Source organism: Lissotriton vulgaris, chromosome 2_1 (assembly GCF_964263255.1).
Source record: "Lissotriton vulgaris chromosome 2_1, aLisVul1.2, whole genome shotgun sequence".
NCBI classification, from domain to species: Eukaryota; Metazoa; Chordata; class Amphibia; order Caudata; family Salamandridae; genus Lissotriton; species Lissotriton vulgaris.
Genome location: NC_141687.1, coordinates 774407316 through 774427104, shown reverse-complemented (window position 1 = coordinate 774427104; position 19789 = coordinate 774407316). Strand labels below are relative to the sequence as shown.

The window sequence follows — 19789 nt, the reverse complement described above, 5'->3', positions numbered from 1 at the left end:
ATGAATAATGACAGCCATGGATTTAAAAGACAGATAAGGTACCTGAATCTGACCTCAATGAAAAAGATGGCGTCGGACCGCCTGTCCAACCGCTGCATCCTCTTGATGTGCAGATTGAAGGCAGTAATGTCTTGTGAACGTGTGGACATTCTTCCATGTCGCAGCACAACAGATATTTTCTAGAGTCACTCCAGCAAACAACGCTATAGTCGCTGCCACAGTTCTTGTAGAGTGGGCATTGGCTTTACTTAGCAATGGCTTGTTAGCCTTGTCATGGCAGAAATGTATTGTAGATGCCAGCCATCTGGCAATTGTGGCCTTTGTGACAGAAGTTCCAAGAGTAGCTTTGCCGTAAGCCACAAACAATTGGTCGGATTTTCTAATGTCCTTTGTTTTTTGTAGGTAGAATTATTGATAGAATGTAAGGCTCTTTCCGCTGGTGTAGACGGATTCGGAAAGAAAGTTCTTAATCTTACCGGCTGATTGAGATGAAACTGTGACGGTACTTTGGGTATGAATGTAGGATTAGTCCGGAGGGTTACGTAATCCTGAGTGAAATGTAGAAATAGTTCCTTTATAGTGAAGGCTTGAATTTCACTCACCCTTCTAGCAGAAGTTAGAGCCAAAAGTAAGGAGACTTTCCACATGATAAAGCCGAGTTCAGCCTTGTGGATAGGCTCGAATGGGTGTTTTATTAGCTGTGTTAGGACAGAGTTAAGTTCCCACTCCGGCGAGGGAGGCCGTACCGGAAGAAACGCTCGGAAGAGCCCTTTCATTAATTGTTTGATCAATGAGGATGAACATAAAGATGGAAGTTTAGCACCTTTTCTGAATCAGGAAAGTGCAGCTAGATGGACCTGGACTGATGGAAAGGTAAATCCAGACCTCACCAGATATAGCAAATACGGGAGGATCTGTTCCGTAGGAGCTTCAACCGGGTGAACATTATTAGCCTCGCACCAACAGCAAAAACGCTTCCATTTTAGAAGATAAGTCTTAATTGTGCTCTGAGCTCGAGATTGTGTCAAAATCTCACAACAGTCCTGTGGGATGTTAAGGTCCTTGAATTCTAAGAAATCAGGAGCCATGCGGGTAAATGTAGAGACTGAGGGCCCGGGTTAACCACCTGACCTTTGTCCCTCAACAACATCGTGGGTGTTGGAAGAAGGCTGATCGGTTGTTCCTGAGATAGCAACTGAAGTTCTTGGAACCAGTGCTGCCGTGGCCACCGGGGTGCAATCAGGATGAGACTACAACCCCCCTACTTCATTTTGCGTATTACTTTCAGGGTTAGAGGTATTGGGGGAAAAGCGTAAGCACAAATCCCTGACCATCGCATGGACAGGGCATTCCCCCTTGATCCCTGTTGAGGGTATCTGCTGGCGTAATATCTGCATTTTTGTTGTCTTTCGTAGCAAATAGATCCAGTGCCAGCTTGCCCCAGGTTCGGAACACTTTGTTCACTTGCTCTTGCTACAGCTCCCACTCGTGGCAGTCTGATTAGGACCTGCTGAGCGTGCGTGCCCGCCAGGGTATTGTGGAGGTCCCTGACATGTTCTGCTACGAGGGTTATTTTGTGGAGTGTGAACCATTCCCACAATTTCTGAGCCTCTCGTGACAAAGTTGACGATCTTGTCCCTCCTTGCTGGTTTACGTAAAACATGCTGGTGGTATTGTCGGTGTCGAACCAGTACTGATGAACCTGCAATCCTTGGAAGGAAAGCTTGCAGGGACAGAAAAATTGCTCGTAATTCCAGGCTGTTATGTTATTTCTTGTACGCTTGAGACCACTTTCCTTGTATCTGAAATCTTGGAGATGACCTCCCCATCCTTCTGTGAAGTCATCTGTTTTTAAAACAAAATCTGGGATATTCTGAATGAAAGTGAGCCCTTCTGCTAAGTTGGTCATCAGCGAAAACCAATGGAGAGTGTTTTTCATGTGTGGTGTAACTCTGATGGTATCGTTGAAGGAACCCATGGCGTGTTGCCCCTGAAGGTGCAGCTTCTCTTGTAGAGGTCTCATTCTGAGTCGTGCCAGAGGGATGAGATTTATTGCCGAAGAGCACATCCCAGGAGAGAAGCAAACATGCAGACAAAAACTGACTTTCTTCTTGAAATCAGAGTTGCCAGCTTTTGAAGGCGTATCTTTCGTTCGTGAGATAAGAATGCCTTGCACTGGACCGTGCCCAGTAACGCTCCAAGAAATGGAAGGACTTGCATCGAAGGTAACTGGGATCTGCTCTTGTTCACAGTCAGTTCCAGAGAATTGAAGAGATGAAGAGACGTTGTAGTGGCAATCTTGACTGCTCGTTCCGAAGGACCTTTGTTCAGCCAATCGTCTAAATACGGGAGTACTTGGATTCCCCTGGATCTTAACGGTACTGCTACAGGAGCCAAGCTCTTTATGAAGATCCTTGGAGCCGATTTTAGTCCAAACGGGAGCACTTTGAACTGATAATGGGCGCCATCCAAAGTGAAGCGAAGATATTTGCGATGTTTGGGATGGATTGGGAAGTGGAAGTAAGCGCCTTCCATATCGAGAGAAGCCATAAACTCTCCCTCGTTTAGGCAACCTAGAATCTCTCAAAGTGTGACCATGCGAAATTCTTGTTTTTTGAGAAATCGGTTCAGGTTGCGAAGGTCTAGAATTGGTCGCCATTCCCCTGATTTCTTTTTTTATCAGGAAAAAGAGAGAATAGAAACCTGTCCACTTCTGATGTGATGGAACCTTCTCTATTGCATTCTTGAGGAGCATTGTTAAAGCTTCTTTGAATAATAAGTGAAGTCGAGGGGGTCCTTTGGGCAGAGTGGTGGGTGGCTTGTTGACAAATTCTAGGGTATGTACGTTGTTCACCAGGTCTAGAACCTATTGATCTGAGGTAATTTCTTGGCACTTGTCCACAAATGCAGAAGTTTTCGCGCCCACGGGAATGGGAATAGGTGTGATTGGCGCCTTGCGGAGATCACGGCTTCCAGTTGGTGTCTCGTCCTTGATTTTGTGATCTTTTTGGACCACCCTGACGAGAAAAACCAGTCGTGTTGGATTGCCGATATGAAGATTGGCTGTAATTCTGCCTATACTGGGGTTGGTATTGCCTGTTCTGCTGATTTTTGTTTCCTCCTTTAGAGGAAAGGCCATGTCCCCTTGCGCCTCTGAAGGATCCGGGTTTGTATTGCAACAAGCCCAATGATCTTGCGGTATCTGTATCAGTTTTTATGGCTTGGAGGGCTTCATCGATGTGTTTTCCAAACAACGATTCGCCATCATAGGCCAGGTCTTAAATTTTTGTCTGGACCTCAGGCCTGAAGGTGGTGGCCTTAAGTCAACCCTGGCGTCTGAGTACTGCCGCACCTGCAAGCTGACGAAAATTTGTATTAACAATGTCTAGTGCGCAATCTATGGTTTCGGATGCAGCACGTTCTCCCTCTAATAAGATTTTCCTTGCTTCTTGTCTCCGGTCTTCAGGAATAAGCTCAATAAGCCCGGCCATATCTGACCACATTTGGCGGTCATAATGCCTGATTATCGCTAGAGAGTTAGCCGCTCTAATGGAGGCAGCTGCCATTGTTGAGAATTTCTTGCCTATTAATTCAAGACGATGCCCTTCTTTGTCAGGTGGTGTAGTAATGGGTGTTGCCGGGTTCTTTGATCTTTGTTGGGCAGCCTGAGAAATGACCAAATCTGGCCGAGGGTGGCCAATGAGACAGGATGGACTATTAGCAGGATCTCGATATTTCTTATTGATACGTGGAAGTACTGCTGGAACACATGCAGGAGTTTTCATTATTTTGATGCCTAAATAATCGGGACAGCCCTTGTAATCTTCCTGGATTCCTCCTTAAAACCATGTAAGAAGCATTCTGTTTGCTCAACGGTGACAGGCAATTGAAATCTAGCAGCTGCTCGCTGCATTAGATTGTGAAGGCATCGGAATAATGTATGAATTCCAAGGATCTGCACTATGGGCCTCTGGTAACTCACCCTCTTCAACTTCCTCCTCGGAGGAAGTGTCTTGATCATGATGAGGATGAGGAAGCTGTTGTTCTTGAGGATGGTCTGGAAGCTGAGGTGTTAGAGCGGGAGGGTCAGGTTGAGGCAAAGGATCCGGAACCGCCACAGGTAGAGGTGGAATTTGTGGAATAACCTGCTGTGGGTGAAAACGCTGTCTGTAATCTGCTAGCATGGCTTGCAGGTCCGGTATAAGAGTTGGTGGCAGATGGCTCATCTCACTCTGGCGAGATTGTCTATGATAAACTCTTTCTAGCAGTTGAGGCTCTGTCATCCTCGTCAGCCGAAGAGGATTTTAGCCACAACAGCACTCTTGCCTCTTGCCTCCCTATCCCTAAGAGGCTTAGTAGGGAAGGAATGGCAAATTTTGCAATCTTTTGCCTCATGGTTTGGGTAGAGGCAGTAGATGCAGTTCTTATGTTGATCATCAACATGGACTCTCTTCTTCTCGCAGGTTCTGCAGGGCTTGAATAAGGCTTTCTTGTCAGACATCATGGATAGAAATGAAGAAAACGGAGTGGCACTCAGGGAGACTCCCTTCCACACAACGTGCGGTGAAAATTTGAGGAGAACTGGCTCTGCTGAGAGTATTCTAGAGGGTGCTGATAGCTGATTTGTTGTGACCATCTTTTGGTTCTTTTAGCATAAGGAGGTAGATAGGCTGATAAGTTATAGGCCGTAGGCGTTTTCCTTGGGGCCTACTACTACTACTATTATTATTTACCTTTGGCACTACTTTTGTATTTACTGTGGGACTCCCGCCTCGGCGACGGGGAATGATTCAGGCATGTGAATCTATTAAAGATACCCCAATACTGGATAAGTATTTTACAGATATGGAGTTGAAAATGATGGGCACAAGAGACAGCAGAAATTAAAACTAATAAGTATGTCAAGGGTAACACCTTAACAGTAAGGCAGAAACGCTGAGGAAAATGGAATAGAAAGGAGGTGAGGAGATAAAAGCAGAAGATGGGCAAAGAAGAGATTTCGAGTGTTAGTAGGGTTGAAATAAAGAAACAGTGAAGACAGCTACTTTTTTTCACAGAAGTGAGAGTTATATAGAGTGTCATTTAAGGAACATTCATAATGGATATGGCAAACAACAAGCATGTTGACTCCATAAAAGTGGCAGAGTGCAGCAAATGAGGAAATAATAGAATTAAAGAGGTAGCATGGACAAAACAAAAATATGGGCCAAGGACAAAACATTGAGGGACCCCGATAACGATGAGGCAGAGGAATTTTGACAAGTACCAGTTGCAGAATAGGAGTAAGCAGAAAGACAAAGAGAAGTAATGCTGTAAATCTTAAGTCAAGTACGAGTAGAAGAAAGAATAGAAAGATCAGCTGTGTCAAATAGAACTATGAGATCTAAGACATGTGTCCCATACCATAACAGTAGAACAATGGCAGAAGGTGGGCTGTCTAATGTTGTTGAATTTGTATGCAGCGGGTCACTTTATAACCCTGCAGGATGCAATAGACACGTTTGATTTAGGGCGGGAACAGGTTCTCTAGTATGCTAAAATAGCGCCAATGACTCACCAGCTCTGGCCGTTGTTCCCCGAGGCCCCAGAGCCCTCACAGACCTTGAGGACACTCTGCTATGCCGGGAGATGGAGGGGGTCGTATGATTATTACGCATTTATACTGTGCAGTCCGTGCGGACAGGTGACTGACTCTGCTCCGGTTAGAAGGGGTCTGGCAGCGCGACAGTGGTGATCACTTTGAGCATAAACAATGGCTTAAATACATGCAGCAGTACGCAGGGTATCTGTTAGCACACGTTTTAATTAATTCAATATAACATAGTGCACATGACATATCCATCTCCAAGGAGGCTCCATACAATTTACCCTTCCAGGTCATTGAGCTGTCCTAGCTGCGGAACTGGTGTGGCTTATTTTCTGCACATAGTGTGGCGATGCCCAGACATCATGCTATATTAGGCCGGGATAATACGCCACCTTGGGGAGGTGATGGGATGGACAGTGTTGTGTACTATTAAGTGGTTTGTGCTGGGCCTCCTCCCCGATAACCCAGAGAGAAAGTTAAGGCCATCACTTTAATATTTTGTGGTTAATGGTTGCTAAGAGGCACATAGCGATTAGCTGGATCATTGCTAGGTCCGCTAGACTGGAGGTCTGGCTCAGAGATTTGGTTGAATGGGCTGGAGCGGAGGAGGCACATATGCAGAGAGTCCGTAGAGATGACAGGACGATTTACAATCCTGGGGAGCTATGATACAATCATTTTTAGAACCTTTTGGGGGAGATCTGACAGAGGAGATGGTCCGGGGGGCTTGGAAGGTGGACGAAAAGGGTGAATAATGGTAGCCACCCCGAAGTGGCTTGAGTGAGGTGTGGGGATCCATGGAGACCGAAAGTGCCCAGAGCTATAAATTGATGTCACCTTCCTATCTGGCAAGCGGTAGGCGAAAGGAAGCAGTGAGTTAGGGAACTGGTGGGGCGGAGGCGGGGGGACTGTTGGGTATGTTGATGATTGAGATTATTTTATTTTCTACTGCGTCTAGCACATCCAGGTAACACAGATTTTTATTCCTCCCCTTTCCCTATGGCTACAGGATATTTACGACGATTTGTCTCCTATTGAAAATGGCTAGTGTTTCTGGGAACTGTATACTGGATCTGTGTCCGTGGGTAAGGTGGAAATATGACAATTTTTTACCATATAGTACTGCGTTGTAAATGTTACAAAATTTATGACGGCATAGATGTGTAATGATCCTTGAGCTTTTTTTTGCACTTTGAAATGCGAATAAATAATTTTTTGTTTAAAACTGTGAGATCTAAGACAATAAGAAAATAAGATTCCCTAGCGAGACAAGGAGAATAAAGAGAATTAACAACATAGGGAAGAGCAGTTTCAGTGGACTGAGCAGAATGTCAGTCTAGTTGCAGCAGACCGAGGAGAGAATTAGAATTAAAACCAAATGGTTATCCACCACACGTCTGTCAAAGGGGGTTAAAACTATAGAGCGAATATTAAAATGGGATAGTGAAAAGAGCAAAGATTGTTTAAGTAAAGAAAAGATATAAGCAAACACAAAAAGAATGAGAAGAGATACTTAAAGAGGGAAGAAGACCAAAGAAGGGATCCGGTAAAGGCACCAAATAAGAATAAACAAAGATTTAAGGATAAAATGGGAGCAGCAGATGTTTTAGCCTTTTGGGTGCAGTTAATGAGCTTAACCTCAAGATCAATAGGGAAGGAAAAATTAAAAGCCAAAAATAGAAAAGGGTGCATTGGAGAGGAAGAGGGTATTAAGAATGACTTTTACACTTCATCAATTTTTGAGGTATAAAAAGAAGAGAAATCAGAAGTATTCACAGAATAGAGGGAAGCAGGCTCATGAGTAGGACAGAGGAGCTGATTAAATAGAAAGATTGGGCAGACAGGAGCAATCTGGTGTTGCTAATAATGTTGCTTAGCTTGCATAAATGAAGGATTCGAGAGCAATGAAGTAGGCACAGAGTGCTAACATCAAATGGAAGTCTGGGTTTGTCCTATATATTGTGTGCTGTGCAAAGAATAATGTGAATGGCTGCAAATGAGCAGTGAGATATGTTTAGGGGAGCAGTTAGCTGGAATGGGTGAAGGAAGGGACATGATGCAAGTGATTCAGAGTGAATGAGATATCGACGGAGAGAAAAGAATAAACATCTGGGTGTAAGGACAGAACAGATCCCAAGAAGGAAGGGAACAGAGAACTGTAAGAATTAGACAAGAGGTGACAAGTGAGCGTGAGATTCAAGGGAAATCTATAGAAGAGGTGGTATCGGAAGGGAAGTGGAAAAAGAAAAGGAGGAAGACAAGAACCAGCTAGGAGTCAAAGTAAAGAGATGGAAATGTGAATGGCTGAATCCAGGGATATGGAGGGGATACATCAATTAAGTAAAGGTTACATTTAAATTAAGATAAAATGAGAGACAAAGATAAGTAAGAAGAAGACTGCTAGTTCAGTAATGGTCAGGATTGTCATAAAATGAGTGCTTGGGCCTGGGAGAATGATAAACAGTTAAGAAAAGGTTGAGAGGCCTCAAAGTGATACTCAAAGTTAGGATATCGAAGGAGCTGAGGAGGAAAATTAGGGTGTCAGAAGGGGTGAAAAAGACTAGTTGAACCCTGAATATCAGAAGATGGGAGCAAGGCAAGACATAATGGACAAATTAAACAGCTAGACACGGAAAAAGCAAAGCAAGAGGTTGAGGAACATTGGGCACAGAGACAAAGCCTGGCCTGGCAGCTGGAAAGACAGGACCATGCAGATTTTGCCCTTTATATGGTGTTCCTATAATGGAGAAGTAAAGGAAGAAAGGTCTGGATGGGGTCTGACCTGCTGGATGCTGATGGCCACATCAGCTGAGATTGAAGAAAACTGCAGCCTTATCATCTAGGACAGCATTGGTAAGCCTTTTACTTTACCATCTCCTAGTGTGTGAATGGGGTAGAGATAGATAGAGAGATGATGGTATCAGGGGGCCAGCAGGAGAAAGCAGTGTGTTGGGTAGAAATGGCAAGCAAATTGTTTGGTGGTTTTTCATCCTCTCCAGGGGCAGACAGAAGGGGGAAGTGTGTGTGCCTGATGTGCTTGATGGAGATGTAAAAGTTAGGTAAAGTCACAAATTACGGCAGCATTCCAGAGTTTTGGCACAATGCTTTTACTTCATACCATCAGAGAAACCTATTTTTCTATGTCAAGACATATGGAGGGAAATGTGGCAAGGATCCTTTCCCTGTGACCGAAAACAGACTGCATTGTGTATTCTAAGTTACTCTTCAGTAATGTTGCAGATACGTGGACAATGCCAGAATGTCATACTTGAGAGTTAAAGGTAAAAGAGTTTAGATCATCAATGATCGATCAGAAGTCACTGGAAGCATTCCCACCACAACTTTAAACTCAAAAACCTATATAATACTAAGCAGAACGAGAAGGTTGCCATTTCACTCAGTAAATGCTAAATCCAGGGAAGAACAAGGGAACACTTCTTTCTCCGATATCTGCCAGGTAGCACTTGTGCAAAAACACCTAGATCCAACTAGTTCAGGTTTATCAATAATATTTCTCACCCTACTAACTCAAGGGTATGAAGTATGTTTTGTTTATTACAATTGAACACAGCCTGCAGGTAGAATCAGAGGTTCTAAAACATGATCACGTCGTGAGCCAAGAGCTACTATATTTTGTGTACTGCAAGTTAGCAATTTCACATAAGGACAGGATTTCTAATTGGGAACATATATTATTAATAAATAGCAGAAGTGTACACAGAATAATACAGATGTAGAAAATGTTAATTGGAGGGATGGTGGAACAAGTAACCAAATGAGATGGGCTAACAAAGAGATCGAAGGATGCCCGTCCAGCCAGATTAAATTCAGCATAATTGCAAATCTTTACAAAGTTGTGAATTATGTTTAATATACTGTGAATCCATGAACAAAAGTCATACACAGTTCACAGTCACACAAAAATCACAGATGAACAGGACAAACGAGAATGTCTCAACTTCTTTGATTTAGACGTTTTGGGAAAAGTACTCAGATTATCTGTACCTTCGCTTTCTTCCTCTTTTTTCACAGACAGTTCCTCCTCTGGTTCAGTGGCGATTTTTGGTGCTGCTGGTTCTTCTTCTTCTTCATCTTCTGAAGCAAAATCCACAAATGTTATGTTTGCAGTAATGGTTGTAAAAATCGAGCAATATTATTAGATCCAATAATTATTATGTTTAGTAACCGAACAAAGACTTCCACAAATACAAGCCAACAAGAAATCACATTTTTCAGGATTTCTATCCAAATAATTTACCCTATAAGATACATGATTGACAGTTGAAAGAATACACATTCAGCTCCCAACAAATACAGTAGCACAAGCAATAAAAGAACCAAGCTTTAAAATCAAGTTTCATTTCAGCAGTTTTCCTTCCAGACATATTGGATTCTTTATTGTTGTGTAAGAGACTGTTTACTTTATAATAAGAGAAGATAGCAATTAAAAAGCACGTTTCATTTTATGTGTGATGTATCGGCAAGGAACTGAGAAACTAGAACAGCACAGTTTTAAATTAAATTAAGTATGACCATGAACTCTCAGGGTGCACAACTCAGAAAACAAAAGACACGCTTCTTACTTACTACATAGCATTCAACGGTATCACAAGATATTCCATAAAACCATGCCGATCGTCATAAGGCTTGGACAGTAATAGAACCAAGTTCTTTTTCTCGCCATTTTGAATATCAGGCATAGTAAACTATACTCCTGAAAACGGTGACTGTGGTAGATGCATGTACAAAAAGAACAGATGACGGACGGAATGCTGAACAAATCAAACATTCTCCCCCACTGACAGATCTGGGTTAAAGCCATCGTTTTTTTGCACGCCACGCCATTCCAGCTTAGACCCAGTCATATGCAAATCAGTCTTGACCCTGCTCCCTAATGTTTTCAGGTCTTCTCAGAGGGTTTGAATAAAGAACGAACCAGATTCCAATATTTGATTTCACTTTGATGCAAGTGACAGTAAAGAATTTGAAGCTTGGTATTAAAACGCCAGGGCCCACGAGACAAGCCCCTCAGCTGTTATTATCTGTTAATTATTTGCAGATCTTGAAGCATGCAGTGAGTGACTCTTCACTTACAGAGTCTGGAAGCACGCGCACGGGCAGACAAAACAGATCGACATTTGTCAGCTCATCTGTCCTACCCCTCAATAACTGACCAATACACAGAAAGGACAGCTGGGTTGCATAGCAACTCCTCCCCAATTCTTAATGTATACACTACACTCCTTTACACCACCAACTCAAAGGACTCAAGCAACCCTATATTGCTGTTGCTTGTACAACTGTAAGCGCAATGGGACTTCCTCTGTGGCCTGCATCATGTCCCACCAAGTGCCTAAAACCTCAAAGTCTTATTCTGTGCAGCTGGATAAGGCAGGAAAGCATAGTTTTTCTTGTTGTCAAATTAGTTTAGCTCTCACCCATATTTATGAAAGAAAGGGCTACCAAATCATCCATTGGAGTGAAAGGGTCTCACAATTTTCACAAAAAATATACTGGCAGACATTCCTTAGTCATCAGCGGAACCTATTAATATTATTTCAGAGGGGTTAGATACCCTAAAGTACAACTTTGTGTTTCCTTAAGAGTTACTCAAAGTAGTAACTTGGGAGCCGCAAAATACACTGACTTGAGAAGTTACAATAAAGATTTTCTTTTCTGGGTCATTCTATCCAAACTAATCACCTCATATCCTCGATACTGATGCAATTAATCAATGAAACAAGATAAGAAGTGTGGCTCACTGGTTAGAGGAGGCATACCCTGAAGCAGAGGTCAGACCCGGGACCAGGGTTCAATTCCCGACGCGGCAGGGTCTGAGCCCAAATGTCCACGGACTCGATAATTCTCACTTCGGTGCCTACTCGAATCATGGGTTCACACTCTGCAACTCTGGGCAATAGCTTGCTTAATCTCCACTATGGCCCCCCGCGGCGGGATGCCTGGCTTTCACCTTGGGGATGCCCAGTACGGGTTATCTCACAGGGAAAAGCCGGGACGGGTTCCCAATGCAAGCGCCGAGATGTCCAAGGGTAAGTCGAGCGCTATATAAGAACACACATACATACATACATACTATCTCGGGTGAAGATCACTTTGAGGCCATTTTTAGCTGGTGAGTTCCATCACACCCTCTCCGATGACTAGTTAAAAGCATGAAAGGAGGTATTTAACTGGACAAGGCTGGTATCGCTGACTGTCCTCGTGAGGGTCTCCAGAAATGATATGAATACTGACAAACATGCAGACTGGAAGTAATGACAACTAGTCAACTAAAGTTTGATGAAGCCTAAGATTACTACATGGTAAATTATAATTACATTAGAAATTAATTGATTAGATGTCAAATTATTACGTTTTGCTCTACAACTGTGCAAAAGAAGGGCAACAAAAAGTACACTAATTTTGTGTGTTGTGTGAAAGCAATTGGAAAACACCAATAGAGTAATGATTTAACTGCAGACAAGAGAAAAGGAAGACACTTGTGACTAGAAAAGAGGTACCAGGACTAGGATTAAGGGTCTCTTATAGCAGACATCCTTATTGGGGAATCCTATTTTAAAAGAGGTTAGCTATTAAAACCATGTCATCAGTAAAATTTTGCGGTGTTTTATCTTTTGATCATACCTTACATTTGCTGTTTTTTTCTGCATTTGTAAACAGTGTCCGTCTTCAACGAGAGAATTTCTTGTGAACTGCTTTTCACAATATCTCCTTTGAGTGGTTATGTGGCAATACTCACTTTAGGTCTTCAGCCAGTGGTGTAACAAAACTTGAGGCCCCCCCTGCAAAGTACAGGGAGGGGCCTCTTTCCAGACACACTTAGGAGCTCTCAGGCCAGGGCACTCTGCTGTGCTGAGGGGCCCTCCTGAAGCTTGGGGCCCCCACACTACGGGGGCCTTTGTTACCCCACTGTCTTCAGCATCAGGACACATACCGTTGCTTGTCAATTGTGTACTTTACAAGTTTCAAATTAATCAATTATTAGAACAATGGAATATTGGGTGCTCCATTGAAAACAGAGGAGTGCTCTGTGCTTTTATTGGCCAGTAGAAGCCCAGAGCATTAACATTCCAATGTTTAACAAAGGTCTCATGGAGTCCGAGGTCAATTTCAACCCCCCTCAGGCTCCGTGAGGCCTTTGTTTCACAAATTAGAACATTCTGCCCTCTGGGGGCGGAATGTTCTAATAGCTTTAGAGCCTGCTGTAGCGTGCTCTACTAGCCATTAAAGGCCTGCTCCCTTGTTAAAGGCCCTGTTGTGGGCATTTACTGTTCGGCAGAGCCCATTACAGTGGGTTCTGAGGTTATAGTAGACTGTTGATTCCGCATTGAAAATACTGGACGTCCTCAGAGAAACCTACCGGCAGCATAAAAAATTATATGACATTGAGCAAAGCAGAAGATGGTACTCTCAAACACTGCACTGCAGTAAACAGGACATTGGACATGGGCAGCATTGGAGGAAGATTTGAAGAACAAAAACGGCCCAAACAATCCTTTTCTCTAAGATGGAAGAAGTAGCACTAGCCAGAGAACCCTGTCCTGATAGTGACAGTACTCGTGTTGAAGCAAAATCTCAATGTCAGAACAAATGACTTATTTAGCCGACGTTAAATGTTACTCAAGCAATACCAGTACATTCTGAAGTTGAGTAATCTCTGTCCAAATTCTCATCAGAATGATATGAAAACTGGAAATGAAGGTGTTAGTTCAAATTAAGGTTTTGAGCCTGATCATAGTGGCATATGTGATCCTGGGACATACTACAGTGCTAAGCTCTACCTTGGCTTTGACACTAATGGCACTATCAGACTACAAACACTTGGCATGAACACCATACGAGAATGCAACCAGACACTGGAGATCTACAATTTTGAGGATCCTCTCCTATTTCCACAAAAGCAACAAAGAGCCCCAAATCAAAACCTTATTCAACAAAATTAATGTAAACAGTTTCCACCACCCCTTCTCCCCCGGCTGATAGCAATGCAAATTATCTTGCTGCATGCATCCTTGACCCAGACCTCTTTTTTGAAAAACATATCAACAAGAAAATAAATTTAACATGGTACCAGCTCTTGCTCCTTAAGAAAGTGAAACCGGTCTCGCCCCGTTCCAAGGGTAGCAAGGAAGACCGGGTCTACTGGTCCCTAATCATGGCCGTTAATGCAGGTTGCCCCCAGTATACAACATAACAGCATAATGCAGGGCTGGACTCAGTTGCATCTAATGGTGCAATGCTACTCCCTTCTTCTCCGTAGCACCCTTCTCCTTCCCACTAGGGTAGAGTTTGTGTCTCTACAGTTCCCAACGCTATACGGAGTAGGCAAGAAATAGGCTTGGTGCAGACATCTTAAAGCAGCTACATTCATTAGCAGAGCTACTCCGTTCAATGTCATTTTTCAAACCTAGATTAAAAAGTCTATATGATGGACTTGTCGGTCTTTGTCCATCCATTCAGGCTGAGCCCCCGCGTTTACCTGTTTTTTGTTGCATTGCAGTTCAGGCTGTATGGCTGGCGCAGGAAGTGCTCCCAGCTATACAGCATTGGTCCTTTTTTTGCAAGAGCTGCAGCGGCAGCCTAGTTTAGGTTAGGGATAGTGGAGTGGACTTGGTGGGCAAGTGTGTGGTCATGTCAATCTTCGTCAGTAGCTGCCCTTTTGGCAGGATACAGACCAGTGCCTGTACAGAGAGGTTGCAGCCTCCTGGCCATGTTTCTTCACGATTATGTCAAAGTAGCAGATGTGGCCACCAGGTCGATTCTGGCTGTCTACTTCTGTAGCAATGCAGCTTTTGTTTTCTCCACCAGCAGAAGCAGTACCAATATGTTACACCTGCGGTGGGCTGCCAGACAGGAATTGTCGGTCGGGTACAGCTGTGACATCATTTACTTGGGAACTGCCCAGGCTGCCAGGAGACCCCTTTGCAACATGTATCACTCATGGCTCACTCTCATTGTTCATCAGCAGACTCTGGGTGCTCCACACACCTGGAACAGATTGGACATCCCCTGGACAGTCTCTCCTCCTGCAGAGCCAGTTACACTCCTTCCTTCTGCCAACAGTCAGGGTTCTAGGTTCTTTAGGCAGACTTTCAGCTATTCAAACAGAAAAGTGCAGAACTCAGGAGGTGTTCTCTCGCCCCGGGAGACTAGCTGCCTGGCAAACACCAGCCCTGGCTAAAAAGTTCTTCAATTATCTATGGAGAACTCCCTTCCTTGATCAAGAGGAACTTGAGACTGGAAGACACTGAGCTGGTTTGAATACCACCTTTATGCACTTATTCCAAACAGAGAATGTGTATCCACTGTCTAAGGCTTCAGAACAAGTTTCAGATGGTTCTCTTTCAAAGCTGAATTTCAGGCTTCTCTGGGCACAGCCTTTGGGCAAAGTGATGCCTCACACAACTGGTTGCAAGGAGGATGGCTCCAAGCTAGAGAAACCAAGACATAGGCACAAAGAAGAGTTGGCTTTCTGCATCTGTCTGGCATCTTCCTGAAGCATAAAAAGTGACAAAAGGACAGGCCCTTACTAGAAATGTTTTAACATTGAACAACAAAAACTTCAGTCATAATTCACACCCCCTATCCGCCACCAAATGGCAGTACTCCAGAAGAACTAATAAGCAGTCCTTTGCTAGCAAGGACTTTATGGAATTTCTAAAGGAAGCCCTGTCTCCATCCATCTTACTTCAGTGTCTGTGTCACCACCCTCTAGCAACAGGAAAGCAGGAAATACATTTATACTGTTTGGGGAAGCCAATCTCACAATTGTTCTTGTCCCATGCTAAAAATGGGCATCCAAAACCAAGCCCACTGGCTTCAGTACTCAGACTCATACACGTCATACTACCATATATTTGCTACAAAAGCACTGCACACACATGTACTCAACATACGCATGGGATGTTGGCACCAGGTCCTGGATTTCACATAACAGCAGAACTTTAAATGAGAGGGGTCGATAGACCGCACTTTCACTAACAAAGATAAAAGGGTTTGATATGCTACAAAATAACAAAACATTACTACCACTGCTTTAAGTGATGTACGTCTGGCATGGAAAATAATCTACTACCTGCTATGAGGGCACAAATCGTGCATCACTCCAGGTCAAAGAATAGATTCTGGGTCATACACTGTCAGGGACAGGCTTGGCCTCCGCGCTTACACAAGCAGTGGAGGCCGTCATGGTTCGCGGGTAAGGGGGCGGGTGCGGACACGCAAGGGGGGATATTGCGAGGGGGTGGGGCAAAAAGTGAAAAAAAAATAATAATAATAAAGGAAACACTTACCCTTGCCGCTCCGGTCCCGCGTCTCTGCTCCTACCTTCCAAGGCACAGGAAGCACATAAAAGGCTCCCATGACCAATCAAAACATTGCAATGCAGCGTTGTGATTAGTTTTGAGCATCCTGGTTCGACACTCAACCAGGGAATGGGGGCCTGGGCTTGTTCTCCATGCAGGCAGTAATGCAGCGTGCATGGAGAAAGGAGAAAGTGCGCATGACTCAACTAGAGGGCCAACCAGTCACTGCGCACTTAGGAGTGGGCAAACCACTCCTCCCCGGCCTTGCTCTGAGAGGAGAGCAGCCCTGCCCACCCGCTGGCCTGCAAAGCAACAGGAAACATAAAATGATAATAACTCAAAGTTATTATCATTTTATGTTTCCTTTGCAGTGCAGTGCTTAAAAGCAGTGGGGCGATGCTCTTCCGCCATAGCGTAGAAGCCGCCCCTGCACACAAGTCTAGCATGACTTCGGGGCCAAAGTAAAAACTGAGGATACCAGTTTTAAATACACTGGGACACTCTGTTTATGATACAGGCAACATTCCTGCCCAAACATATTCTCTCCATGAAAGCAACTGAATGACAGGTTCAAGCTCTAGTCCACTTCCATCTGGATGGCGGATACATCAGTAGTTAATTTAATTTGCAAACGCAATAAATAAACAAATAAATGTTAAAATAAACACAAGAGCCTACATTTTAGGTGAACGGGGTGAGCTCACTTCTACCACTGGTGCTGCCCATTTCCACCTCTCAATGTTGGCTGCAATACCTGATCCGAGTTGTGAGCAAGTCTACCTTCCTGAAAAGAAATTTGGGGGATTCTCTATTCTATTTTTGAAAAAAGTCACAAAGTACGGAAATGCCTTATTTGTAGTAATGAATAGGCACGGTTAGAATTCATTAGGCCCTCAAACCCTGGTTAAGGGTCCTACTCTACCTGTTGCACTAATGAGAGCTACGCTCCTCGTTCTGTGTCTTCCTGCATTGGCATTCCAAGTGATGTACTGGTTATCTGTCTAAGGCAGGTTTGCATTACTGCTGTCTGTTAAACAGTGATTCAGGTAAGTTAGCATTTCCTTAAAAAAAATGGAAGTGAATATATAGATATTATATAAAACACGGCATAGCCGATTCTTCATTTATGGTCACAGTGAGAATTGTGGTAAGATGAGATGAGCCTTAGCAGAGGCAGTGCTGGTGTTGGGAGTTTGGTACATACAAGTGACTTTTGCAACCCTTATCAATTTGTTTTCATCATTGTCTTGAGTTTCTGAAAAGCACAGGCTGTAACAGGTTGAGCAGGGTTTTAAAGGTCACTGGAGTTGTAAATAAACTGTGAGAAGCAGCACTACCACTGGTCCCCTAAATGAAGTGCTTGTGAGGCCCACCAGCACAAATTAAGTACGGGGTAGCAGCCTGCTCCACAGCCAACCTCACACCAAACAGCCACACATCCTACTGCCCTCTCCGCCTCTGAAAAATGTATTGTACATACTACAGCAAATCTCACTGAGGGTCAAAATGTTTGACCGTAACAACCCATTCCTGATGGAATTGTGCTGGCTGCACCTCCTTCCTAGCAGCCGAAAAGTTAGCAAGTGTTGCCACATAATCCAGCCTGGATACTATAAACTGCAAAAAAGATAAAAAATAGAATACATGTTGTTCCTCCCTACGCGCCCTATACTTGGACCAACATGTCCAACATCAGATGCCCCAACATCCTGCACTTCAGAAAGACCCTAAAGACTGACCTCTTGCAATGGGACATTTTATCACACACATGTTTTGGCTCATCGAACGAGATGCCAAATTGGGCATTAAGACTCCCAATTTTGTACAGGGATGAGATACCCCTCTAGTAAGTTTACACAATTTACGTTCTCATGCATAAACACAATACCAAAACACAATAAAACGCATTATCCACCGACAGATGTTCTGCAAACACAACCTTCGGTACTATAAATGGAATCAGACTGAATTGAAAAATGCGCTGTAGCTGCAGTCAGCTTTGTAGATATTCTTTTACAAGAGAAATCTATCGTTAAAATATATTCTGAGGTCTATTCCTACAATTTTTTCAGAAAATAGCACGTGGCATTACTCTGACACAATTATTCGTCCTTTTCACTGAAGTATACGCAAACCCAATACAAACTGTTTGGAAAACATGGTTCACTCAAATAACAAGTGGAAAGAACGGGATTGTCTTGGGCTATATTAGACTCCACGTCAGTGATAGACAGAAAGTAATTCGCAAATTAGAAACGATTACATAAAGTTATCGTGCCAATCAGAAACTGCAAAAATATTCATTATCGACAGAGATTCAGCTGAATCCTTGCACCACTATTTAGTCCAAAGCAGTCAAATCAAATAGCTGCTTCAAATGGAACAGAATAGAGGTCCAATTGTAAAGAATTCCCAGCTGAAATCTCACAAATGTTCCACGCACTTATTATTCCAGACAGAATAAACATGGTGCCGGCGCGCGGTTTTATGTAACATGCTGACACATTAATGCAGCGGAATATAGGAAATCAAGCGCTTAGCGGAGAGAGCCTCTGGAGCTGCGGGCTGGTGATGTGAAACCGTCAATGTCTAATGGGTCTTAGCGTGGCGTAAAGACGCATTACATTACGGCAGCTTCCAGGGCGTCGCGCGGAAAGACAAGTGTTGCTGAGATAGCAGCCAGGGACGACATTTTCTATTCTGTCATTCCAAATGCAAGTCTCATCCGCGGCGCGGCGATACAATGTTTGTCAATGAGCATTTTAGGGCTAAGTGTGGTTTTTTTTCTAAATCTCAGCGAATGCTGGTAAACTTCGGTGTTGTAGGCAGAAGAACCAATACACAGCAAGGTCACTTTCGACAGACCACACATAAGGGTTGTCTTTTTGAGCAGTTGGCTGCAAAATCTTAAGAAGAAGCTATCGCATACAGAAAACTCTATGGAACGGAGGCTTCCTGTCTCTCCGGAGCAAGTCTCTGGAAAGACTGTGTTTATTCGCTAAACAGATAGGTCATCTGGCGACGAGGCCATGTCAGCATGAGGCTTCTGTAATGAGACGCTATTCAGACAGGAAGCTTCTTGCTTGTGACAGCTCCGTCTCCTGACCCATGTTCAAAGTTACCCTGTGTGTTTACAAAAAAGAAGAAAAAAAATGGTCAAGAAATGGGAAACAGCTGCCGAGCCCTGGTCCCGGCAGCCAGGCCAGCTGACTAGATAGCAGCAACCAGATGGCACTGCTGGGATTGTCTCTTTCCGCAGCGAGGTGGCAATGGGATGGCACCGCGCGTTTCCGCCTGACTGACTCCAATCATGTCTTTCCCCAATGGCAGGCCTGGGCAATTACCAGCCTCGCAGGAGGCCCAGAGACAGGCCTCGCCCTACAAACAAAATACAGCTTGCAGCTCAGACCAGCTGCCAAACCACACACATAGTGACGGGTGGAGAAAGGTCTGAAAATCTCCCAACTCCGCCGCTGCTCTGAGGGGAAAAAAAAACCAGAACTTTATCGGCAGAAAAGAACGGTTCCCGTAAAGCCCGACAATAGACGCAACTTAATCAAAATGATAATGACGTGTGCCAATCCGCGTTTACTTGAAATGGAGTGATTTTTTTTACGTGCAGACAAGTTTACAGAACTAAGATAAATGACATGAATGATTTCAATATATGCTCATACTTTTGAACCAAATGGTGAAGGTTAAAATCTTTCCTTTCAAGGGCCTCAATCAGCCACAAAGGAAAACAGTAATCACTGTCTTTTCAGCCAGCCCAAGCGCATTTGTCAGCCCTTTCTCCGTCAATGCAGCCAGAGCAATCAACCTGCCAGGCATTCAGAATGGAAAAACAATCTGAAAATACCGGGTATAATGCACCTGC

General features: G+C 43.8%; 1 protein-coding gene across 4 annotated transcripts in view; it reads right to left on the bottom strand.

Moving 5' to 3' along the window:
- Window positions 1-19789, bottom strand: part of DYNC1I2 (dynein cytoplasmic 1 intermediate chain 2) — a 476044-nt gene that overhangs the window by 149352 nt on the left and 306903 nt on the right. For 2 of the 4 annotated variants that reach the window (XM_086956121.1, XM_086956123.1), the window contains one exon: window positions 9593-9682. In XM_086956121.1, coding sequence (XP_086812247.1) covers window positions 9593-9682 — 90 coding nt within the window. The remainder of the gene's footprint in view (window positions 1-9592; window positions 9683-19789) is intronic. The other 2 variants (XM_086956122.1, XM_086956125.1) reach the window with 1 other exon arrangement.